The 27,987-nt window shown below is 37.1% G+C and overlaps 1 protein-coding gene across 1 annotated transcript; it reads left to right on the forward strand.

Annotated features, from left to right (window-relative positions):
- The first annotated feature begins 111 nt into the window (after window positions 1-111).
- On the forward strand, window positions 112-27,909 carry LOC139134246 (uncharacterized). Its single transcript, XM_070701160.1, has 13 exons — window positions 112-352; window positions 9,576-9,621; window positions 12,194-12,583; window positions 14,336-14,575; window positions 18,677-18,738; window positions 19,170-19,260; window positions 22,394-22,722; window positions 24,620-24,713; window positions 24,849-24,976; window positions 25,789-26,038; window positions 26,248-26,339; window positions 26,583-26,678; window positions 27,395-27,909. The coding sequence occupies exons 1-12, from the start codon at window positions 281-283 to the stop codon at window positions 26,649-26,651; spliced, it is 1,863 nt and encodes a 620-aa protein (XP_070557261.1). The 5' UTR covers window positions 112-280; the 3' UTR covers window positions 26,652-26,678; window positions 27,395-27,909.
- The last annotated feature ends 78 nt before the right edge of the window (window positions 27,910-27,987 follow it).

Raw genomic sequence — 27,987 nt, forward strand, 5'->3', positions numbered from 1 at the left:
TAGTTAGGGGGTCTGTCTGTTTTGAAGGAGAATAAGAATTTGGAAGCTTATTCGTCCGTGAAAAATTGACACAACCTTAGTAGAAATGATCAGAACGTGTCATCATTAATCACAAGTTCTATGACTTAAATAATTAATCATACATTGTAAGCTCGATGTTAATTTGCGATTGGAGTTTTCTGCATGCCACGTATTCTCGATAATGATTCCGATTACAGCAAACTTATTCATATCGTATGAAAATTTCTGCACTGTCTAGACTACAGCCTGCTGGTATCTGATGCTATTTGTCTGCCAGCGTGATCGACTGTGGCTATCACCTGTCTACGGATATACGATGAATAACTTAATGGTAGGTGCTCACATAATGCAAATATATATCACAGAAAGACTAACACATGTCAAGCACTGAAAGTCTAATAGGATTAGAAGTACGAAATACGGCTTGAAGACACGGTCTGAGTAAAGGTTTGAGTATGCACAGATGAACAGTTAAATTAGAAAAGACTGTCGGATACACAATGGCAGACAGTGGGAGTGGGCCAGACTGATAGCAACAGACAAACGTAGGCAGTAAATCTTCGATTGAGAGAAGTCGATGTCTGTTGATTCCTGTCGATTCCTATTGACAATCCATGAACATTCTACCATCTCTTAGACTGCAGCTATTTTAAGCTGTATTAGGAATCAACATTTCAATATGGCTACAGTCATTGTCAACCAGAATACTATCAGCTTAGTTGGAAGAAAAGGTAAACAGCTTAAATGGTTGCAGCGATTACGATTGGTTACATGTCCATTCATTTGTATTTTTATATGGTTGCCAAATAGGATAGTTTATCCTGAAGTGTTCTTAAAATTCGACAAAAGTAAAATACACACATTTTTGAGGCCGACACATTGCTGTAAATCATGAAGTTGGCTCGGTTTCTAATGTCGTCTATGGCAATAAAAATACTTGTGCGCTCTTTAAAACCTGTGTTAAGTATCTTAGGCAATTGCCGCCTGAACACTGACAAGACGCTTGACCTAACTTTTTCACTAACCCTATCCGATAGCAGAGGGTGGGAAATGCCCACAGCGTATCTGCCTCTGTCTTAGAGGAGAGTTGATACTATGCACTTATCCTGTTTCATCAGTGACATCAAAGCTTGTATTTTTAGCATTAAATAACATAAAGTGAGATTCGAAATCGTGAAGACTATACTATAGAGTAAAAGCTGTGTACACATTATGATAGAAAATAAATTAATGAAATTTTCCTCATATAATTAAATAAATACTAATAGGGGTTCAATTATGGCAATAGTGTAATATTAAATATAAATTATAATTCGATGCCATTTTCCTCCTCCTCATGTATGTATACATATCGAAATAAACAATCAAAGAAAGTTTTAAAAATCCCATTAATATCAATAATCCACACACAAATAGAAACTAAAATGAATATTCAAAATAATATATGGCAACAACAGTGCTCCTCTCCGAACATGACACCTCATTCTTAGTTGCAAATCGATCACAGTCTAAATTTAATGGACACACTTTTGTAATCAGTTGTGTAAGTGGGTGTTATCAAACCTGCACCTAAACCATACGAAAGTATCCCTCTTAACTGGCTGTACATAAGTTACTGTAGAGGAGCGATAGGAGCTTGGTTAATGTAAGAAATAATGGCAGCTTTCGAATTTTCGTATTAACATTTATCACCAGCAAGTACAGCAATTGGTTGTCAGTGTTATTGTTTCCAGAAGCTATGTCCACTGGCAGTTGATATGGCTGGTTTCCAAACAATATTTCTGTTTGCAGGATGCAAAGCAGGGTGTGCCTTTGATCTGCATAGTATTTGCAGACATTGTTCACTTCTTTGGAGGCACCAGTCCAAGTTGGAACGCTATTTCATTTTCAAGCTGTTGATGTTTTCGTTGTACTTGATGTTCTGCAGCTCTGATACACTGATGTTTTGCGTGCAGTACTTCATCATATGTTTTTTGGCGGTGAACATATTCTGCTCCGAGTTCCCTTTTATGACATACGATTTCATTCTCCCTTTTCTTGATCTCTTCCCTAATGCACTGTGTACATTGTCGAGCCTGAGCAATGTCTTCTATATGGACCTGGTTTTTCTCTTCTGGTAAGTGCGAGTCCATTCATCATCATTTCAATGTTTCGTTTGCTTACTTTTCCAGAAATACCACTCTGCATATCAACAAGATAGTCTTGAACTCTGTCCTGACCATTAGCAAATTGTTCTTCAAGTATATCGATCCCTTGGCCACAATACTCTGTCCATTCTCACTCACGAATTTTTTAAAACACTATACTAAAAATATGTTCAACATACCTTGCTTGTTTAGTGTTAAGCAATTCTTCTTCTTCTTCTAAGAACTGTAACAACTGGTGTCTCCTTCTAGTGAAAGCTGGCTTTGCATTACATTTGCCTTGTTCCAGCTCTTCGAGTCATATTGCACCATTTTATGTCGTCCAATCCAGTTATTCTATAGCGGTCAGCAGCTCGTCTTCTGTTGCGCAAGCCTTTGCCATCTTCGACGTAGTACTCGTGTAGACCTGTTTCAGCCAATCCATTTGTATCTTGCAGACCAGTAGTGACTTCTGTCCTGACCAAATCTTCCCAACAGTTTTCAACCACACTCTGTTATCAAACAATGGAGGGAAGAAATCTTTACACAATGACTGCCTATCATTAGTTCCTGCTGGACAAAGTTGAAAGGGGACCTGTAGAATAGGTGCAGTCCATCCACGCATCCGTGCAACAGTAAATCCTTGTGTCCGCCTGGACAAACTTCACTTAAACTTTGAACAAGTATGGCATCCTATAACATAAAAAGCACATCACTTTATTTCATCACAGTATTCCACAAAATACAAATTCACATTAATTTATTTCATAATCCAATCCAATCCAATCCAATACAGTTGATTGTCGTAATGTGGCATTTTGTATTAACTGACGTGTTTGTAATAACTTACGCAAAATGTAATAGAGGTATCAGCATTTTGTAATGAAATAGTTTCCGAGTTTTGTAACAAGGGTATCAGCATTTTGTAATAATTTGCACTTTGTAATAACAGTTAAGGTATTTTGTAATCATTAAAAAATATTTTATTGGCTTTTGAATGGTTTTACAAATTTTGAGTGTTTACCTAGGTAAGTGAGTACTAAAAGTTGATCGCTTACTGACTTCCATTTAAAATTTAAAAGACTTAATCCTAGGTAGCTGTTAATCAATATTCTTACCAACCGATCATGTAACTACTAGATTTGGCTGGTTTGTTGGCAAATGTTTGAGAGAATCATTGGTATACACACTCAGTTGATTTATTGCCATAGTATTCAAATTATCCCTAATTTAAATAGAGGATAACGACACTGTTTCTGATATATTGCAGACAACCAGCGATCAACAGGAAGATACTTAAAATATACTAATATAAAATAAAATATTATCCATCTGCCTTCGCAATCAATATAATCAAGCTTGTGTAAAAACTTGGTACGGAACGCTCATGCGATAATCTCTTCTTATTCATATTTGTTGATAAACATTGCGTCATCGAACGAAGTCAATAAACGGAAAGCAACTCCACACATCGTTCATATCTTGGTTGTTTGCGTTTAGTGTATTTATTAAGTGCATTTTATGTTTCGCTGTCTTGTGTATAGAACTGACAAGGCCCCCTCCCCCGAGACACAGCATCAATCTGCTTGTCCGTGTACAGTCTCTCTCTACTCCAGAGTTGAGAGACCGCGTATAACGCTACAAGCCTTTGACGCATTGTTTCGAAAATTACCAAACTTTCTTCACCAGTCGCCTCAAGTTCATCTTCAGCTGTGTTCAGGGTTGTGTTCATACTGTGTTTACTAGTTTGAAAGATAGCTATCAGTGATATCCATAGACGTTTTTTCCATCACATGTTTCAATTGAAATAAAAATGCAAAATGTATCTGACTTTATCATGTTTTTACTGTCTTTTTGTTTAGAATTGTTAAACTTTTGTAGGCATTTCCCAAGTATTTTCAATACAGAAGAGATATGTAGCAGCTTCACAGAGAGAATGAGCTCTCGTCCAATCAGAATGGCGCATGCTAGCATGATATAATATATGTTACTGTATTTGCGAACATGTTTCTGAGTTATGCGTTCTATCCCCGCCATAATTTGCTTTAGGCATGTTTGTTAATACTGAGAAAATGTCTTATATCATCACAATGGATTTTTATGGTATTTGTATTGACTTTAGATGGTCTACTCATAGACAGTAGAGGATGTCTGTCTATGGTCTACTTTGAAGTTGTTCTCTATCGCCATCTTTAAACCCATTGAGGAACCTAAAAGGCGGAAACGTGTTACCTTTCGGTGACTTGTAATAATTCAATTTTCTTCACAACGGCCGGAGTCATATAATAACACTTGTTTACAGAGTGAATTCTGTGTACATGGTTTGACAGAAAATGTGTTTATCTCACCTGTAGTACATTTATATCGCAAACTAGGGTGTTCAATTGCAGCAACAGTGTTATGTCAAACGCAAGATAAGGAGTCTCTTTTTGTAAAGTAACTAGATGTTAAGCTTGGGACTACATGAAAATATAACTACCTTTTACGTAACTGCTTGTACTTTGAAACATTCGCGCTTTTTTGATGCCAGGAAAGCTATCTTACTTGAGTGTTTTATTTCTTATTTCAAAGAAAACAGGTAAAGTCCTGATTGACAGATCTTTATTTGTAGCTATCTTTTGTGATAAATAGAAGATAAAGTTTATTTTATGGAACCTTTTGTAGGTTCTTACAGAAAGTTTAGAAATACTCTGACAGGTATTCTCCGCAAAGAAAAGAAACGTTACTATTCAGATAAGCTCATGAATGTCGCAATGATATGAGAGATACTTGGGGAATAATTAATGAGTTGCTCGGGAAACATAATGCTACTAATATCAAAATACCAGACCAACTACACATTGTGTCTGAAAATGAAACTGTGATCCACACTGAATTACAGGACATGGCAGATGATTTCAATAATTTCTTTGTACATGTTGGTGAAAAGCTTGCAAGTGAGCTGAAAGTAACTCACTCAGATGTTAATTTCATGTCACACTTGAGAACTCCACCTGCAAATTCTTTTCTTTTTACAGCCCGTAACTGAGCGGGAAATATATTCAATGATTCATTTGTAGATAACAGGAAGGCCTGTGGCCATGATAATATTAGTGTGAAACTTTTACAGGACTCTGCCGATGAAATATCTGAACTTCTTTGTCATATTTTGAATTATCATCATCAAATGGTGTTTTTCCTGACGATTTGAAAATAGCTCGTGTTGTTCCCATCTATAAGAAGGGAGACACAGGACATATAGGAAACTATAGGCCAATTTCTATTTTGCCTTTGATTAGCAAAATATTTGAAAGAATTGTAAACAACTAAATCTTAAAGTTTTTTGAGAATCATAATATATTTTATCATCATCAATATGGATTTCGAAAACAGCATAGTACGAAAATTTCTCTGATAAGCCTTGTTCAATACCTCTTACATGAAATGGATAAAGGAAACTCGACTTTAGGTCTATTTATCGACTTTTCAAAAGCGTTCGACACTATCAACCATGACGTACTTATAAAAAAACTGAATTATTATGGTGTAAGAGGTGTGCCTCTCCGATGGTTTACAAGCTATCTATCTTCTCGTTATCAATTTGTGGATATGAAGGGTGTCTTCTCTTCTAGAAGGCTAATTTCTTGTGGTGTTCCACAGGGCTCAATCTTAGGACCTACGTTATTCCTTATTTATATTAACGATTTTTGTATGTCTTCTGATTTCTTTGACTTTCGGTTATATGCCGATGATTCGAACTTGTTTCACACTTTTGAAAAGAAAGATTGTATTGATTTAAATAGTGTCAGTATCAAATTAGAACAGGTTTCTAAGTGGTGTACCGCAAATAGACTAACAATGAATTTTACCAAAACAAATTATTTAATTATAACGGGTAGTAGGAATAGGATTGACACTTCTGGAACACTCACCATAAATGATACACCAATTTCTGAGGTCACTTGTTCTTCCTTTGTCGGGGTTACTATTGATAAATGTCTGTCATGGAAACAGCAAATTTCTATTGTCAAGTCTAAAATTAGCAAGTTAACAGGAGTATTTTTGCGTTTGCGCTCTGTTGTACCACAATCTATTCTTGTCACGTTATATAACTCTATAGTTCTTCCACATGTTATTTATGGTCTGGAAATTTGGGGGAGTATATATCCAACGTACTTAAATGAGATTCTAAAAATACAAAAACGCATGGTACGAATCATAACTTTCAGCAATTGGAATTCATCATCAAAACCACTATTCAAGAAACTTGGTATTTTAAATATATACCAACAACATAGTTTACAATTGGCGGTTTTTGTCCATGACGTTTTACATGAGAGGTTGCCCACAGAATTCTCCGACTTTTTTACGCCAATTAATCATTCTCACTTCACCAGACAAAATGTTAGAAATGATCTTATAATTCCAAAAATCAAACATAGATTGGGTCAATTCAGTTTAAAATTTGCAGGAGCAAAACTATGGAACAGTATACCATTAAATATCAGAGATATTAATTGCAGGTCACACTTTAAGCGGGAGTACAAATATTTTCTGAAAACAGAAAGTTAATCACACTGATGGTGTTTATTTATTTTAGTTATGAACACATATGTATGAGTTGAGGTGATTTGACAGAGTTATACAGTATGCCCTGTGATATGTTCTACTCAATGATAAATTGTAGTTACAGGGGTTGGACTAGATTAGTTGCCATGCAGACAGCTATTTTCAACCCCTTTTCCCCATTGATTGTATACTTATACTGTATTGGATGTTGTTGTAATCACCTACATTATATTTATATTTATGGGAATATTTATTTATGGGAATAAAGAATTCAACATGTAATTCAACATGTAAGTCTTAAACATTTGTGACAATTCTCCCGGAATGAAAATCTCTGAGAGTTAAGGAGCTCAAAGAATGAAAGGAAGGGAAGTAATCATTTTGCAAACGAAATTCAGACTACTGTGATACTGGCTGTATGGACGAGATTAAGTGACACGCTCTTTTATCCAGAAAGCCGTATGAAAGAACCAGGTTAATAAAAATAGCAGTGTGTCAATAGTATTCATTCATGCTTGCTATATGAAAACTGAATTTCAGTTGATTAATATATGCACGAGCAGTCAAGCCAAAGAAAGCGATGTCTTTTAAGAGACAAACTGGTGATAGTGGCGATGTAGAGGGAATATTAAACTCCTCTTAATAAGAGTAGGATAGGAACATTTTGTGTGATTTGTATGGCAAATGTGTAAAAGATCGATACATATACATACATTTCCAGGGCAAATAGGACATCTAAACAGGGGAAAACAAAGCTGGTGTGTATATAGCGTAACGTTGTTTTCCCACAGTGTGCAAGGTCTTCTGAAGCAGTCTTGTGCCCTTTATGTCGTCTGCCAATTAGCGTTCGATGTTGTTAGTGAAATAATTGATTGCTCAAAATGACTTCATATGATCCCATCTTTTGTAAAACAACCTGAAAAATTCAGTGTCAAAGACATAGAATTTGAAAAATTGCATGTTAATGATTCAACATTGCCTTTCTCCTATTGTATCGAATGTCATGATTAGAATATTGATCACTTTGCACACACATTGGGCATGGAAAGTTGTAACATATGGCCAGGCTATGTTATCACATTTCGAACTTTGTGTTTACATGTATGCCGAGGTATGTTTTCCCTGCGACAAGTATATTTAAAATAAAGTCAAGCTTGTCTTAGAAATGATTTTTGATTGAAGACAATTGTACAGATTGGCTGCCAAAGCGCCATATTGCGTTGTACCATGACAAAGAACAGCACAGCCAAATTCCTGACTGATGGCACCGTAGCTCTACCTCTGATCATGTACGATGAAAACAGCCTGTAGATTCACCGTTGGCTGTGTTGTGCTGCGATAGGCCTCACAATGACTTCATGACTATGTATGCTACTGAACCATACTTTATCATTCCAAGTCGTTTTCGAATGTGAATCTGTGTCATAACTAGAAAACTACTACCAAAACATTGGATCTTGTACATGAACACGGGAGCAGAAATCTACAGTACTACTAAAACTGCATGTTTGTTGCTTAATTTGCAGCCAATTCTTGTAAATTCACTAGTACAGAAATTTGCGAGAAAAGGACACTTTCTCACTTGTTCGCGAGAAGTATGCGAGAATACATACTATCTCGCTCTTGATTTGCCAGAATTTCATTTTCTGGCAATCGGCCAGCGAGAACTGTGTTTTCTCGCTATCCGCTAAGTAATTTATTGCTTGTTGATTACGAGAATTCAATTTCCTGCAGATGCAGAGCGAGAAAACTGTTCTCGCTGGCTGATTGCCAGAAATTTAAGCACGAGATACAATGTATTCTCGCATACTTCTCGCAAACAAGTGAGAAAGTGTTCGTTTTTCGCAAAGTTCTGTACTAGTGATTCTAACGTTATTTTTCTTTTTTTCCTACTTGTTCTGTTAGCGGCCACCAACTAACTTCCGTGAGATTCCAACATTCCTTCGAATATGCAAAACATATTTTTGCTTTAGTATTCCAGCATTCGTTCATCATTTCTATTTTCTTTCGTATACCATGACCGCTACCATACATATCACATTAATCACTTATCACGTCCTTATCACCACTTTCATAATTACTAATTTGATCATCTTGCCGATAATGGTGACTGTCGTCCCTATGGTGAGGGTTGTGATTCTGGTGGTGGTGACTATCCCAAAAAGACTGTTTTAACATTCACAATTCGCCAATGTGCCCTAGATACAGTATTTACATCGGTCGTAGGGGTTCCTGGCAAAATTTGAGCAGAGTTCCGACGACAACCTCTCTTTAATCCTTGATAGCAGCAAATGTTGGCATGTAAAGATATTTTTGTACAACAACTACCTTTAAACAGAAACTAGTGACAATATAAAAATGTGCTGATTAGACCTTAGTGGTTTTAATGTTAAGCAAACTTTTTAAAAATTGGTGACCAAAGTTAATTTTGAGATTTTTAGATGTTTAGTTTAGTCGTCTCTTCTTTGCAATGGTCCGATGGATGAGGGAATTTTTCGAATTTGTCGAATTCGCATGTTGTTATCCCGTAGGAACACGTGCTGTAAACAACCAAAGTCCTGAGGGACTGCCACCCAACCTTGGTCCTGACGCCTTGTTCACAAAGCTAGATAATTTACCGTCAACTACATGAAGTCTTAAACAAGATTCAGAACTATGAAAGGATTGAAAGAAATTAATGGGACTTTGCAGGAATAAAATCTCGAACCGAAAAATTCGAACGGCTTTTCATTTAAAATTGTTTTCATGTCGTTATCTGGACTATGCGCTCTATATAATGTAAACTACGACTGTGTTTTGCCAGTTAGGTGGGTATCAGTTTATAAGCACCCGTTCAGTCTTATGCTAATGCGAGTTTCAAAAAAACTGTGTTTTTTATTTCAGGTACAAATGCTGTATATAGCAATACAGTACAAGCTATCTATGCAAAGTAAGTTAACATTAACAGTATAATGTTTGGAATATTTGTACTTATCTTACATATCTATCACACGATCCCAGTATCTTTATTTGATTCATCTGTGATTGTACCGTGTTGCGTTGAATGTATAGTTTGATGAATGGTATTTTGTTTTTCTTTCAAACCTGATCGACAAGCCACCTTCAAAATATAATCATGATGCTCTTATTCCGAAATATTTTCGGAAATCATTTTGCTTTGAAAATGAAAGATGAGCTCCTAAATTTTAATTAGATGCCATGTCCCGATAAGGGCCATGGTGTAACACCTTCAATATTATTTTCATGAAAACAGGCTGCTTGTATCAACATGTCATTTATAATGTCTCATTCCCAACAAGCCGGTTAAGCAATAATCCTCCCGACAGGCGGGTGTACATGACATTTGGGTCAAACGATACGCAGAACACAAGCTAATGGGCGAGTGCTAAACCTATATACAGAGAGAACTGAGTGTATTTGAGAGTATACCAAGCAAAGAAGGGGCTATTGCTATCATATCAACATTTTGCGTTTATGGCGTTAAAATTCGTTTCCTCAGAAATTTTAAAACAAAGGAAAATGAGAAAGTGGAAGCAACCCAGAAAACAAAATTTGACGCAATGATTTGCCGAAACGCAAGCCAAACGCTTTTATAGGGCAGTTCTTAAAGCGATATTTTAAGCGTTTACACCAGCCTTATAATGATGGCCATGTATTTAATCATTTATTAAACACCTATTGCCTGGTCATGAGGGCTATAGCGCCCGTCTATTACCCCAGGGGCCGTGTGTTACCAGAAACACATCGCTATTCCCCGAGGCCGTAGGCCGAGGGGTGTAGCGATGTGTTTCTGGTAACACACGGCCGCGAGGGGTAATAGACGAGCGCTATAGCCCGAATAAAGACCAGGCTATAGGTGTTTTATAACACACCACATGCTCATGTTGTATTGTTGTACAGTTTTTAATGTGTTTTGATATTTTGCACCGCAACAATCCATTGTGACAAGTTTACTGCGCGATGTTTCCACAGCGGTTTCAGTTGTACGTGGTACCACTTTCTTTCAAAAAATATTCTAAGCATACCTAGCGACATCCTTAGTTGCACTTTAATCTTTTCCGTCGATGAGCTTTTCAAGTTCCTACGCTGTTGGAATGTTGGAAAATGTTGGAAAATCTGTTTTAGAGAATGTGTCGTTACCTATCCCGGACGCACATCACGTTCCAGTCACCATTGTTGCAAAGCTGCTGACGACACTGCGGTCACGTGACCGGGCATTTTTCCAAATTTGGTTAAAACTATTTCCATAGGGAAACAGCTTTTCAAAAAATACCCTCTGACGTCACTTTTGTCGATCCGTTGGGGACTAGACGTATCTTTTTTCTCGTCACGTGACGTATTCTGGCGAATCGCGACACGGAATGAGCATGTGGCGTGTTATAATAACATCTATTATATCATACCAGAATATTGATGGTGCAAATACAGCGATCTGATTGGTCGAGACGCGAAAAGAACCGTGGTATATTGGCAATATACCACGGCTGGCATGCGCACTAGCTCTCGGCTTGAGGAAAAGTCAGAATACTATTATGATATATTAGCAATAAATCACACCCAGCGACGGTATACCACTCGATTTTGACCAGTTCACTTCATATATGCACTCGCTATCGCTCGTGCATATATGTCGTGAACTGGTCAAAATCTCGTGGTATACCATCGTTGGGTTTGCTTTATTTCTTAAAGCCGCACTTTTCAATCCCTGGTTCTCGCATTAGTGGAGTTCTCCTCCCTGTCAAACACATGGCCAGTACGATGTTTGATTTCTATAACATTAATTACACAAACTGATTTCAATCTTTTGTCACCTTTTGCTAATCCGGCAAACAGAGCTTATATAATCGTTTGATTGACGGTCCGGTTCAAATTGCCAACAGTCATTTATTCCCCAGCACCACAGGCGAATTTCCTTAAAAAACGTCTTCCAGTCACGTTAGAATTTGAATATAACCACTGAGTTCGATCGGCAGCAGCTTCGTGCTGACTGCTTGGCAGTCTGTCAGCGTTTTTGCGGTCGGAAAAAACTAAAAAGTGGCATTTTCTGTATCGTGTGCCCTCATGTTACCTGCTTGGTGTCCACTTACACAATGAACGCCGCCATAGGTTGGCGCCCTTTTAAAGGGAGGCTCCGCCTTTAAACGTCGATTGCTTCCCTTACATAAACGCTTTATGTTATTAAGCTTCTGTGCTAGTTGAGGGGCCTGTTTTAGCACCTGTAAAATCCAAATTGATATAGTTTTGGCCTTTGAGAAATAATACCTTTTTACAGAAAGGAGATATCAACATGAGTATTAATTTACTAAATTGTTTTCACAAATTACTCTCCTTTATTCATATCTATTTCTTTTTCATAGTTGTCAATTGCCCAACATTATATTCTCTTTGTACAATATTGAAGATATCTTTGTTTGTCGGTCCTTATTCATGAGAAAACGCTTTCTGATTGCAAAGCCGAATAAAGCTGGTAACAATAATGTTCATTCACCTTGTCATTACAGCGTGCACCGATGACACCTATACATTTGGAGGATCATGTTACGAGTTCTATTCTGACAATGTGACATTCGCAACTGCCAATAAAAGTTGTCAAGAATCGGGATATTGGCTTGTGGCGTTTTCTTCACAAGAGGAATTCAGTTTCATATCTTCACTACTTTATAACCTTGAAGGTGATAGGAAAAGGTGGATAGGTGGGTATAAACTCTTCAGGAAAGATAACTGGAAGTGGTCAAATGGAGAACCTTGGCGAACTGATGTCCACTTTTGGCATGATGGCTTCAATGGTGGTTACGACTGTGCTATTCTAAAACATGCCGGAGGCCGTACCTTCGAAGGGCATTCACGTCGGTGTGAAGATGACTATGCCTATATATGTGAAAAATATACGGGTAAGTTTGTTATGAGTTTCATATCTTCACTACTTTATAACCTTGAAGGTGATAGGAAAAGTTTGATAGGTGGGTATAAACTCTTCAGGAAAGATAACTAGAAGTGGTCAAATGGAGAACCTTGGCGAACGGATGTCCAGTTTTGGCGAAATTGCTCCATTGGTGGTTACGACTGTGCTATTCTAAAACATGCTTGAGACCGTACCTTCGAAGGGCATTCACGTCGGTGTGAAAATGACTATGCCTATATATGTGAATCATTTGTATCAAATGTCCGTTTAGTGAGCATTTCGGTGAAATGTTTATGTAAAAGGGAAAGATACCACCGTGGATATACATACACTCGGACGGACAAAGGAACTAGTGAAAGTAAGTTCTTTCAATTAGAGGATATTTTATCATTGAAGTCATGTTGAACTCCAATAGGGGCTTTAGCTGTACCATGTTTAGTCTTTTTTGTACCTCAAAAGCTACGTAAAGGCCCCAACTTAAATGAAGTATACATTGCACAATTGAGTGTTAAGAATCTGATTTTTATATTTTTGGCAGCTGTAGCTTTGGTTATGACGGTTAATTTGCATTATTACCGGTTTGAGAAATTTATAAAGTCATTATACGACTTTGAGTAGTTTACCATTAATAAGTCTTCAACAAAGTATTAAACGAACTTTGACAAGTTGTAAAATATAAAGTGTAGTATCGAGTCAATAGCTACACAAATTGGTAGATATCATTTACAGGGTAGAGTCAGAACCTACACAATTTTTTCAGTACGTACTTCATGGTTATTAAAATTTTCTGAATTTGGCAAATATTATTTGTCCAACTGCATTGCAGAAATCTGAACGACAAGTCAAACAAAGTTCTCCAAACCGCTGCATTCACAGTCAGTAGGTCTCACCATCTCATGTAATAAAGACGATGTTTCCGCTGAAAGATATTACAGTCTGTCCCTGAAATTGCCAAAAACAAACCTAATCTATCAGACTTGAATCAGATGTCAAATGTTTTTATTGCAAAGCTTTGTATTTCACTCTGGCCTAGAGGTGTGATGAGTCTAGAAATATTTTCCATTTCTTTGAATTGGTGAGTTAACCGGCGGCAAAGTGTGTGCGATGACTGGTTCATCATGAGAAGGCCAAGAAACAACTCCGCCACTGGCAAAGATGAAAGCTTCAATAACTTCCTTTGGGAGAAATGGTGATGCGAAAAGATTGATCACTTGCCCTCCCATCGATGGGTAGTTGTATCAGTGATATTGATGTTGTAATTTTGCAGAAAAGTCACATTGAGAGTATTTCTAGTGAAACTTCAGTCCACACTGGATATCACTGACATGCAGTTCTGTAGTGACACGTCATCAGAAGACAGCTGCATGCACCTCAGAATTTGGATTGTATTATTTCTGAGCATCTTTAGTATGCACTTGCTCGACGTTGCGTTCTGATGTCACTTTATCTTTGTTTCATGGTTATTTTCATTCGTGCTTTACAATTCCTAAGATTATTTTTCAACTCTCTGGGAGGCGATATTTGTGAAAAATTTAATTATCAACCTTTGACCTCCGTGACAGCAAATAGTCGTCATGGATTCTTTGGCGAATATACCTGTCACAAGTTTTGTTTTTAAAGTGCTTACTGTGTTGCCAAACATTGAATTCCAGGAAATTTTTTTATCAATGGGCAATAAAGCTAGTGTACTGCTCATATAGATTCTCTTGAACACTATGGTTTCGCTTTGTTGTTTGAACAGAAAATGCAACTATGAAGTGTGCACCAGACATTAACGTAACAACAACGCTTGACAAACCATCTGTTCATGTGACATGGCCGCTTCCTAATGCTACAGTCAATGATAACTCTGGAATCGTGCGCGTACAAGGAAGCCATGAACCTGGATGTAACTTTTCCATCGGCGTTACAGCTGTTATGTATGAGGCAGTTTACCCCTCGGGCAAAGTGGCTTCGTGTGCGTTTTCCGTGACAGTAAAAGGTAAGAAGTCATAAGATGTTTGGGCAAAGCGTGCAAAGGTTACAAGTACCATTGAAGTGTAGGACAGGTCTAGCTGCTGGTGTCTTTTATATGTTGATAGTGTTGGCATGACAATCAGTCTGCCCTTGACAAACGTGATTCCGTACGACAATTGCTTCCTTTTTAGGATATCATAACATGCTATTAAATTGGAAATGACTCTACTATTGACTTTGATATTGTAATCGTGTATACATGTTTTCTTTAGTGACAAAGTTTTAATCAAGACTGAATGTCTGAAACAATTGCAAATTTTTATTTGCTCGGATCAGACAGGTAACAGGGAAAAGTAATAGAGTTCGAAGGCGAAATTACAGGGGAAAAGGGTATTTTTCACACAAACATTTTAAAGGATAAAAATTAAGCACATTCAGTCGGAGAAGGGTCATAATTATTTTCATTGCCAATAAGAAGTAAAGATTTGACCAATTTGCTCCAAATGTTGCCGGATTCCAGGTTGAGTTTACAATATTATACAAGGCTGTTCAAGCCAGAAAGTAAGAGGAATATATACAAGTCATTCTGATTTCTGTTATTCAGCACTTCAGCTTGGATATATCGATAGAAGTTCATAATAGGAAACTTAGTGTTGTTTTTGCTGCCACATTAAATAGTTGTACTAACTACAATAAGTAGTTGTACTAACTACAAATGATTAATATTCACAGTAATGGAGATTTTCCATAAGCAATCGTGATTTGTACCATCGTAGATTCCTCTATGAAGTCCACCATATCTACCGTCTGTAAACAAAATCCTGGCCAAGTTGTAAAAATTCTGAAAACATACTTTGGCCTCATTTTTCAAGTGGTATAGCCACAAACTGATGACGTCAAAATCGCCGTACGCAAAACATACACGCCCCGGAATTGCGGCACTGACTAACTAGTAAGGTTAAAATAATATAAATTTGCACTTTCTTCAAATCACTGTCACAATTTCCGACTGTTTAGTTTTTGTGTCGGGTGAAGCACAGTGGGAGCCAGGAATTGGGGTAAGCTGACCAAATTGTTACGCCCGCTCCGTTCCGACAATTTGTTCAGCTAACCCCAATTCCTGGCCCCCACTGTGCTTCACCCGACACAAAATCAAGCAAATGAAGACCATCATAAACTTTTTAGGGTTAGGGTTATTAGTTCATGTGACGCGGCAATAATTCCGTCTCATTCCGGGTACAATGTGTCCCCTCTCACGTTTTATTCATCAAATTTGTTGTCATGTACAAACTGACCCAGACGGCAATGGCCATATTGACCCCTTTTCAATACAGCATTGCCAAAGAGGGCACACTGTTAGGTAACAGAATTCAGAGGTCATTCAAATGCAGATAATAATCAATATGACGGCCAAAAAATTTTGTATGCTTTCGTTTGCATTACTTCCTCTACACACCAAAAATCACACCTGTACACCTCTGTTATCGATTGGTTTAATTTTTGTCCAGAAATTTGTTTCCTTTGTCTTTGTGATTTCCATAACAAAGCCTCCAAATAGATTTTTGGCCCGGCTGTATTATGGAAATTTATGAATCCAAGGATGTAAAAACCATCTTTAATGAATTCAAGTTCCAGAAGTGCAAATACTGCTTGGGTCGACATAGTGACTGACATTTGGTGTTTGGAGTCATTGGTCGCGATATTTGTGCCTGCTTTTTAATTTCTGTTGACCGGCGTAATGCCAATGCTTTATCGATTTGTCCCTCCGGTTCCAGTATTATTCTGATGAATGGCGGGGGCGGGGGGCTTATTCATCGTTGTCCAAGTCTCCTTAGTTCTCTCATTTTACCCCTAATCATTGTCTTCACTTTGTGGATCCTTGAACCTTCGCCCACACCAACACCTTCGAAGGCATATGGCTGCATGCCAAGCGAACTTGGGTGGACTTCACATCTTCAGACTTATTTCCAACTTATCTTTATGAATTCATGTGGCGGAGGCGTTTCGGCGATAAAGGTAATAAGACGTGGATGTCACTTATACAACACATTTCAATTCTTTATCCTCCTTTTCAATCACTTCCCCATAATTTTCCAAGCTCCCATTCCTAACTCTTACCCCGAAAATAATATATCGCCCCTTTCAGAACGTAAACTATGACCTCATTTCCATACGTACACACATCTTTGACATGACGTCATCAGTGTGTGGCTATACCATTTGTAAAATGCTGCCCGTACTTTCAAGGACACCATACTCCTCAATTTCAATTTTAAATGATTTAGAAATGTATACCCGATGGAGAGGAAGCAGCATTTTTGTAAAATTTCAACTAGCTGTGTCCCAAGCGATAGATAATAATGTGATGGAAAATAGGGGACTATTTGCACCTGTTTTATTAAACGAAAGAATGTTGATGTTTTTTCCAAATAGAAAAGACAAAGGAAATTTTCATGCTGATTTTTTCCCAGAGAATGACCCCCTCAGTTTGTCGTAACTTTCTTCCCTAAAGTATGGCATTTGTAGTACTTGAAGATTGTTTCTTTTATGGTTATTTAACGGGTTCTTTGAAATTTATACTGCAATATCTCAACGTACTTTCAAAAAACATAACTAATTAGTTATCTTGAGACTTAACATTATTGCTTTTATGCAGAGCTGAAAAGGTTATAAGAATACTAACGTTGTTGATACAAATCAAACAGAATTGTGGGTAATTTAATTTACTATTCCTGAAACTTTAATAAGTTAATTTAGTCTCGAAGAAAACTATTTAGAATTGAAGCTGCAAGCAGATTCACAGGGTCCAAGCATTTGCAAACACTGGCAAAGGGTACCAGAGTGATAATTCATAATCCTCTAATGCCGTTAGGTGCTTTTCCCATCAAATTCAACGGGTGTAGCACTTGCAGTAACTGGTCTGTCTTGAGGATTTTTACAAAAACATTTATTCCCAAATTAATCCATGTATACAAAAATCAGACCTCTAGCTCTATTGGTTAGCCGAGAATTAGATATGTGCATAATTGAGGTACAGGATGTGGCACCTTAAGGTCCCCAATCATACCGAATATGAAGGTGTAGAACTTAAGGATACTGATTTATAGGCATATATGATGCATATTTGAGGTCAAACGTCGCTGAGGTCGCTTGACATTGTGTCCAAAAAACTTTACTCCCATAGGTACCCCTGTGTACGAAATCTCAGACCTCTAGCTCTATTTGATAGCCCAGAATTAGGTATGCGCATAATTAATGAGGTAGAGGAAGTGGCCGGTAATGTAATATTGTTCCTCTCCTCATCCTTGTATACCAAAAATCAGACCTAGTTTTATTGGCAAATCCGGAATTAGATCTGTGCATGTTTAATGAGGTATAGTTTGATGTTAGGTCAAAGGGCAAAAGCAACCACGAAATTTAGGTGTGTAATTTGGTCCTATACCTGACACTCTTCGATTGACATTAACCCTAGAATAAGAAATGACCGTAGCTTAGCTGCAGAGGTATAGGACAGGTCAAAGGTCATTGAAAATTTGTGCAAAATAACGCTTTAAAAATCGTCTTTAAAAATCGTCTTTTCAAAATTGATATGGCCTGTGACCTTGAAATTTGGCATGGAGGATCCTTGTCCTATGGCCCACAAACAATGTTAACATAATTTTTGCAAATGAGATTGATTTAAAACTTTCAATTGAAGATTACCCATGGGTCATGTGATCAGTCGGCATGGTAACTAAATAGGGAATAATGAATAAATACTGTCGTTGTGCTTTACCCATGTGTCAAAATGCAAGTCATTCGGTGGAGCAATGACATATGAAAGTGGGTCAAAGGTCATTCAAGGTCATCATAAAATTTTTAAAAATCGTTCCATGCTGACTCATATGAACCAAGAACCAAATATGTTGCCCCTGTAGTTCCTAAAATACACTTCTTTTGCAAAATTTATTAGCTACGGAAAAATATAAATTTAATCACTTGCGGTTGCCTTTGTAGAAAGCTGAACTCCTGTAAAACCAATAGGAGCCCAAGCCCCCTGTGGGTTTTGGCCCCTATGATTAAAATTTGCCCATTCTTATCATCTTCGATTATTTACTATTTGAATTACGTCGGCAAATGAATAAAGTCGTTGTCAGACCTATTATCGCTGATCCAGAGGGAATACAACAGGAGTTATCAATGGTTCAAGTAAGTATGAAATTATTAAATACTTTAATACATTTTTTATGATGGTAAGGAATATTTATGAATACGTTATTTGGTGCACTACAATATCGTTTTCACAAAACATAAATTATTCTGCAAGACTCTTCAGCAAATTAGAGCCGATTTTATCAGCCTTTCTAAAATATGAACTTCTCTCCAGAGCGGTGAAAAAAAGACAATCAGGAGATTTAGCTGTGAATTTCGAGATAATTTCTGCAGTGGCTATACACGCATCGATATATCGTATATGATTTTGGAAGCTGTTCGGGTACCAATCATAAGCAATTTTGCATCTTTCATTTCTGTAAAACGACAATTGAGCACCGATACTAATGCAATCGTTACATGGGAGTATTAACGTGCCACAACAGTTGATCCAAATCAAGTTACACATTTTTGCTTATACGTAACAGGTTATTGAAAGTTTCAATAAGTTATCAGAGATTATAACTGGTCTGGACAATTGGAATGTCTCCCATGAAGAAAGCCAAGCCCTGGGCGAAGGTAATCAAATACTTGTGAACGTAATAGATCACGCTATGACAAGGTCCCTCTCCATGATATAGGCATTGGATTATTAACAGCCTGACGTCTCGCTTGAAATGCATCGAAGCAGGTTCTGCAGGTTCCATGTCGTACCCGTAGATTTTTCCCCTACTTTTAAGCTGAACAATTCATTCTCAGGTTTACCGAGACCATACATCTAAACGTATATAATTTCTTATGCTTTCGACAGCTGGATAGGTATAAGTCATTTACTTTTGGTGTATACATCAGTTCTTGCAAAATATCTTTCAGCTATATGTTACACATCTTCATATCTTTGCAAATGCCCACAGGCCGTATTTCTACCTTTCTATATCTTACATAATTATTTTCCTCAGTAGGTCATTTTAGATAACCAGTCTTTACATTTCCTGATTATCACGCATGTTCACTTATCTCGTGCGTGGTTCACAAAGTGCACGCATAAACAATGAATAACAAAATGCTGAGCCACCCATTGCAACAGTGCGGTGGGTAAGTGGTAACGAGAGAAACACGGCAAAAAAGAAAAAAATGAAGTTAATTTCACGTGGCATGCAGTATGAATGACTGAAACGTCATAATACTCAAATCCTATTGTAGACCATCCTTCGGAAAAATATTAAAAAACTCCTAACATACCGTAGTTCGGTAGTGGTATGATTATTGCACACTAAGTTATTCTATGCATAGACCCGTGAGAAAGACAAGTTGTCTTCGTCTTGAAACTCTCCTTTTCCTACTTTAAAACCCTTTGACTAAAATAAGTTTGTGATAATGTATCTACAAATAGTTATGTATAATACAAGTATTTTCAACCACTGAGAGTAATGGTTGTATCAAATATAGTAGCTTTCACACAAATATGTAACTGGATGGTAGATATCATGCCTATGCATTGAATGTTCACAACAGCGACATGGTGTCATACATTTGAACCAATAATACCGAATATCCTGCCCTGTGGCATTGTACTCTTTATTCTCTCTGCAGTATGAGCAGTTCTAAAAATTGCGGGAAAATTTAACATGGCGTGAAAACTGTTTTAGTTCGACAAATTACAAAGAGTTACAGCTCATTGGCCTGAACTAATGTCTTTTGACTGGTCGCTTCATTTCTAAATATCTCGGAGGGACTAATTTGCGTTCAATTATATGATACAATCAATGTGTAAGAATCGTACAGAATTGAAGAGACTACAGCGACATCGATAATTGAAAATGCAATTGAAATATTGCCCCTCTTTAACGAAACTCTTGTGTGTAAGTTTTGGATAAAAAGACCAAAGCAGTCGATGAAGAAAGGAAACCATCGATGGGTGAGAGGTCCTGTCCACAAGGGTCGATTTTAGATCCGTCTCCAATTTCCATAAATGTAAATGATATGTGTTCTCCTATTGATTTTAAACTTATTACTATGCCGACGATTCTGCATTGGTCTCTGGAAAGGATGTTGGAAAAAACAAGACACAATTAGCTTAGAATTGCAACGTTAGAATGAATGGTTGGTGGATAAACTGTTTATACATCTTGGTAAAACGGAATCTAAGCTCGAAATAGTTTACAATAATGCCAATATTATCACCAAGGATACTGTTGATTATTTGGACGCAGATTTAGATCAAATGTTAAATAGGGGAGAGATTGGCAAGATATTTTAGAAGGCAAACATCAGAACGATAACCCTGTGTTGCAAATGTAGTTTTCTTGACACAGAGACCCGTAAACTCCTCACAAATAGCTTAATTAATTGTATTCTTGATTATGCCAGTCCTTACTGGTATGAAAGTCTAAATGCAAGTAGTAAACACAGACTTAAAACTACATAAATAAAATCATTTAGGTCTGTATTGGATTTGCAACCCAGGGAATAAATTGGACCATCTTACTTTAAAAAGCTGGGAAGGCTGTGTGTGGAACAAAGAGTGGAATATCTTAAACTTGCTCCTACTAACCTTACATTAAATATTGATAATAGTCTGCCATCCAGTTTCAGGAAATGCAACTTTAAACAAATGGTAAAGAGGCATCTGCAATTTATTTTTTTAAAAAGACACGAGAGCAATTTTATCTAGAATTTGATATTAATGTGATTGTTAATACTGACCTTCGTCACTTACAGCTGATTGTTCCATTTTCTGAATTGTAACTGCATGTTGCGTTTTGACCTCATTGCCAGTAAGTCTTCAGGCTTTTCTGTGTAATCCATGCACAATTTTAATGTAAAGTCTTATTCTTTTAACTGTAATGTGTGCAAAATCAACAAATCAAATAAGGCAGTACATTGATAGCTGTATAACGATGGCAAATAGTTGAAAACTCTTACATACACAATTAATGACAGGCATATCATCGAAGCATCGTTTTTCGATCAGGATGTGGACAAATGTCGAGGAATATAACTTTCGAAGGATTCTTCATAAATAAATAAAATATGGCCAGAGAAAATCTAGGATGAAAATTACTGACCTTTCAAATTTGGTTTCAGAAGCAAAAAATGTTCGCACATTTCTTACGATTTTGGTAATAATATTAGTCCTGAGGGATGTGTGCAAGGTGCAGCTCAGATAATTAGGTTTTGAAGCAACTTCAGTCACACTGAAGCAGCAAATCCAAAACAAAACCAAAAGTGGGACTCCCCGGTCGTCAGAGAGATACCGCCCAACTAAGAATAAAGTTGCTCTTTATTAATGGCTGGGTCCTACAGCTTTTACGTTGATCCCGGACTTCAACCAATACAATAATATTTTACAATGGTTATAAAGGAGTCACCATGATATCGATGTACCTGCAAGTATTGGAACTTTAAATATACATATCATCTGTATAATTTCTTCAATTTCAACAGTACAGTGTCTTGTTCGTTTTACCGTGCGCTCTCCTTGCGCCGTAACATTAAGTTATAATATGTGAAATTTGTGTAAGCACCTATTGTTGATATAACTGCTGAAAGCTTCATGTGAAGTTTTAAGTCATAAGCTATTACCGAGCTGTTATTTAGCATATACGCAATTCTATTCCACCTTAATCTCAGTAAAATATGATGTAAACGGAAATCTTTGACCTATTTGAAGAATGAATTCTGTTTTGTGAGCTATTTGTATTTCTTACAGATATTCTAACAGCAATCGATGCAGATATCACAGCAGTACAGCTTGCGTCAGTCACAAATGAAAACAGCAACGATGGAAGGAATCTTGTAACCGAATCTATGCTACATGCAGCAGATAACCTAGCGAAGTATATTCTGCGCAACACACAGCCTGGCAGTGGACCAATCGTATTGGACAAACCATCGATAGGATTAAATTTGGAAAGCGACTCAATCGATCACCTCACGAACACCACTTTAGCAATGGGAGATGGTAACGGATTTATCATACCAACGGCAGATAAACTTTTCGTGAATCAGACAAAAAGGAACGGAAAATTGAATAGGATAGTAAGATCGTTTAATTTCATAACCTATAAAAACATTATCACCCCTTGTATGACGTATTGAGGACTTTGCTGCAAAAGTGACTTTCCAAGATGCATAACAACTTATTAAACCAGGGTAGAGAGCTTCGCTCATTCAAAAACCAGAAACATGAAAAATATTGACCCTACCCTGATTTTTGCACCTAATTTGCTGTCCCTCCTCGCCTCGTTGATTTAATACCAGTGAGCCTCCCCAATACCAAATAATGTGCATTTTAATAAAGCCTGGAAGTGTTTCTGCATTCCCAATGGAAATGCCAATTTGCCAAATATCCGCCCTCATGATGATAATGGTGGTGGTTGTCATCGTTGTGGTGTTGATTATGGTGATGGCTGTGATGATGATGATGATGATGATGATGATGATGATGATGATGATGATGATGGCTGTGATGATGATGATGATGATGATGATGATGATGATGATGATGATGATGATAATGTTGGCCTTGGTCATAATGATGATGAAAATGGGAGAGGATATAGGGTTGAAGAAGGAAGAGGGGAACGAGGAGGATTGTGATGACGGTTGATGAAACTTATGACAGTGGCAGCAGTAGTATATAAAATGTTGACTGTGGTGGTGGCGTTTGTGGTTCTGTCTGTGGTAGCAGTATCAGTGATAGAAACTGATTCCTACACTTTTTTCATTAATTGTGAAAGCAGCGATAGACACGTATTCAATACTTCCTTGTTTGTTAGTTTTTGTCCACTAACATTCACAGACACTGATCCAGAACTTCATTATTTGCTGTAGCAACGTTTGATATTATTTATTCAGTTCTTTCTCTTTTTTATTCACGAAAATATGTATTTTCTTTTTTGTCATACAGTACAAATATAGGTTACCCTGTCCCTGCTTTATCCATGAAGTGAAATGACCGTCCCTAAAACTCTTGGATGATAACGGCGACCCTACCATTAATCGCGCCAGCCTCCCCCCAAAGTAAATTCTGTCCAGGCCCCAGAGGAAATTGAAATTTCAATAACTTTAACAAAGTTGACACGTTCATCTCTTTCTTTCGACATAAAAATGATACCCTGGTTTAAGTTGGATCGATATTTGACTCCACAACATTCAAGAACAACTGTTACCGTGCCTTTAGTGTCTCGTAACAGATTTGCCCACCGATTGCATTAACACTCGCATCTGCATGCGCTCCCTAGGTCATCTGTAAAAGAATACGATGTAGAGTTGTTGTTTTTTTAAAGATCTGTTCGAAAGAAGCCAATGAGGCAAATAATGCAGACAACATTTTTACAATACCGCCTCCTATAACTTCGAACACCTATACACCGTTAAAACAGTGCAAATTCTAAGAGAATAACAAAACTTGTAATTTATCAAAGTGTTCTCTTTGCGTCGTACAAGGAATTTACTGATTGAAATCAGAAACATTTCTCCTTATGGTAATATATTGTATTTATTTTTTCATATTTACACTGGTTAGCTCCCTCAGTAAAAAATGTACTGATATCCAGGGAGGACCAGTAATCAACAGTACGTCGATTGCCATCAGCAAACAGTGGAAAGTGAACAGAGAACGTCGGCAGTTTACTTTTTAATCAGTGACGTGAAAGACGCAAACATTTTGGTGCTCAAAACACTGATGACAACCATGGAGATGTAGGCAAAATATTCAGTTTCGGTATTCCTCAGTTATACAACTCACAAAATGTGCAACCAATGGGACGTATAACCCCAAACCTTCACTGTGAAAGGGGAATAGAAAACAAGTGTATTCAAGTATACATCTCACCCCTTAGCTATACGCAACCGACTGAAGCGTTGTTTATCTACTTCTCGCGGTATCTCATGATCATCAGACATCAACCCACGTATTCAATTTCTCACATAGGTGAAACGTTTGAAGAGAATGGGCAATGACGACGTCATGGTAAATGACGTGCTTGCACTGTCCTTTACGGACAGAGACGGTGACGAACTTGAAGGTAAGAGACATCAGGTGTCCAAGCTTTCTATATTCGAAGTTAAGAAAGTCGATATTAATTCGCAATATGATGAATTATCCCTGCTTCGATTTAAGGATGTAAGCTTATCAAAGCAAAATCGTTTTGTCTCCATAGTGAAGAATACAAAAGAGGACATCAAGATTACTTTTGCCACTGGTCCTGCTGGACCTGAAATGCGTACGTTGATTGAAAGCCTTTATCGTGAAGAAGACAATAGGACTTACTTTGGTTCAAGTTTTAACGTAAGTGAGTGAGTGACTGACTAAGTGACTGAGTAGCAAAGTCACGGAATACATCATTTGATATAACTATGTTTGCAGTTTTGCTAGTTTCTCATCGTTGATTGCATTGATGCGAAGCACGTATCTATTCAAACTTTTTATATTTGTTAACTATTTCTTCACGTCTTTTTCTTTTTTCTCTCTTATTTTCTGTCATTCCATTGCAACTCAACAGCTGTGAGTCGTTTAATTTGCAGGTCACAATTTCCCATTCCGAGAAAACGAAGCGCACGATTTTTTATGGAAAGGCGTATGTAACAAGCAAAGTCAGCAACTTGCATGCATAGATTACGATGTAAAGACACATTGTGAAAGTTTCTAAGGGTGTTAGAATATACCTTGCGGCCATACCACTCAGAGAAAACTTCTAAATGTTAAATCAATTAGACCAAAGAAACTTACAGAATTCCTGTAGATTGGGTCGTCGATTAGTCGTGATCGAGCCCAGAAAATTACAGCCAAAATGAAAATTCCTTGTGTCAATGGTGATTTTTTTATATTCGTTTGAAATGAGCTTTGCATGTTATCTTCGGTTATTCATTAATCAGGGAACACGTCCAGTAAAAGGATATCAGAACAATTTCCCCGAGATGTTTTCCGTTTCCATTCTTAAAATGTCAGTGAACAATCAAAGTTTATTTGAACCTACTTATGCAATGTGTTGACGCAGATGTTCATTCTGCGAAAATACACTAGCGAATAGGTTCTGGTAACCCTTAAATTGCATAAAATGCTTAATTTTCGCTGTAGTGCGATCAAATATCTCTTTTCAGGTATCACAGTTACTACATGCAACTATCATAATGTTAGAAAACTCGAAAAGGATGTACGGAAATGCTACAGCGTACATTTCTAAGGACGAGGTCATGTATGCGACCCAATACCGAGGTTACGCGTTTTCTGTGGATGGTTACGCGTTTTCTGTGAATGTCAACTTTCATGGAGATCATTCGAGGATCTTCATCCCTGAGGACTACTTCACCATGATAGGAGAATACTATCTGGCTTTTGCCATTCCCGAGAGTAAGTTGCATGTGTTTAAATTTTATCTGTTCCTCAATTCAATTACCATCTTACGTTCACTTTATTCATGTGTAGAGTACCATAAACCTGTTTCGAAATAACAGCGCTGTATTATAAGAGTATTTATGGCGAATAACTTGTATTCGGTCACTATGTTAATCCATCTTTTACTTTTTGTCGAATACATGTTTCCTAAACTGTCTTTACAGAACAGGAAGTGCAATTCTCGATGGCTGTAAAGCAAACCAGGTGTACCTTTCTGGACACGAATACAAACATCTGGGATGGACAAGGCTGCAAGGTATGCCATTTTAAGTTGCAAATCCTATGAAAACCCATTACATCACAGTTGCATTCAATAATCATTCCTTTGATAAATTAACATAGTCAATAAGGTCTTTTTATGGTTACGTGTCAAATTATTATTTGGCACTTAAAATTTGTTGCGCTGCTAATTTAAGACATCAGCCCAGTGTCCAGTATTACCGTAACGATTTAGTTTGCAGGAGCTATTGTTATCATCGCAATTATTTCCCTTTCAAAGGTCTCGTCGACGTCTAATATGACATCTACTGTGTGTTTGTGCAATCACCTGACCGTGTTCAGCGTTTGAACTACTCAGATTTCAGATACCAAGAAGGTATGTAATTGACTATAGCAGATTTAGGCGTACAAGTAAAGGAAGAAAGTAACCGAAGCAGAGTCAGCCACATGTGATAGACATGGGAAAAGGGTTGACGACATAAAGACGGTGACAGACGGTGAAAGAGGACAAAGAGATGCAAAAGCTTAAAATCAAAAGACTATGAATGGCGACCGGAACCAAAACACACAGATGCAACATGATTGTATCTTTCTTTAATACGTTTTCAGGAAATAAGTTGAGTCAGTTCCCCAGTGTCAAACTTTTACGACAAATTTTAAAAAGAATACAAGAAATTCGCTGAGGGCTTTTCATACAAATTGATTGGAAATATTGCATTTACAATTCCATTTTAAATAAAAAGCATGGTTTTCTAAAATGCAAGTTTTTTAAAAAAAGGAAGATTTATTGATTGGCTCTAATTTAGGATCCCTTGTTTTCAAGTATGGTTAGTTACACGTAATTGCTTCATAAATACGATAGTGTATCGATATTATAAAACGATCCCAGAAGTATCAATGAATATGAATCATTTTAATCAGTCTTGGATGTGCCAAACATGTAAAACGAACGAATAGACTATAACTTTACAAGCTACAAATTATACAAGGCGGAGGAATTGCAATGATCTAAATACTCCACTTTACAATATTCTACTTTTCAAGGACAATGCTTCATTGTTTACATTGTCGACGTTTCATGGTTTTTTTCAGACGTTGCTCAGTTCTATGAAATGATCCTTGTATTCACGATATGGATAGAGCGTCGTTTAAGAGACTCCGACTGATACGGATAGAGCGTCGGACACAGGATGTATCGTTGATGTCAACACCAGGTGTTTGGGTTATAGAAATAAGACTTAGAGCTGTTTTTATTAATAATTTGAGATATTTTATCGTTGTAATATTGTTGTCTCATGTTATTAGGGGATGTTAAAAGTATTTCTACTTAGCTGTTGTTTGCCTGAAATCTACAACATACCTCAACTTTAAAATGATGATTCTGGTCTTTACTCGAACGCAAACGTCTGACTTAAGAGAAGAAATGCGCAGTTAAATTGGTAACATTGTGGTTTAATCGATTCAAATTTAAGGGTTTTAATTCTTATAATGATTTTTATATTGAGTCTTGTTTAACGTTTCAACGACATTTGGCTTATGTTATGTATTTTACCCGCAAGTGATGCGCAGTCCACTTTACGTTTCATTCAAAAGTTCTTTAGAAGTACAAAAATACGGTCTCTTCCTGAATGCTTGCATTTTATCATGTAAGATCGACATGTCAAATGTAACACATGAATATCAAC

Source organism: Ptychodera flava, chromosome 6 (assembly GCF_041260155.1).
Source record: "Ptychodera flava strain L36383 chromosome 6, AS_Pfla_20210202, whole genome shotgun sequence".
In the NCBI taxonomy this organism is placed as follows: domain Eukaryota; kingdom Metazoa; phylum Hemichordata; class Enteropneusta; family Ptychoderidae; genus Ptychodera; species Ptychodera flava.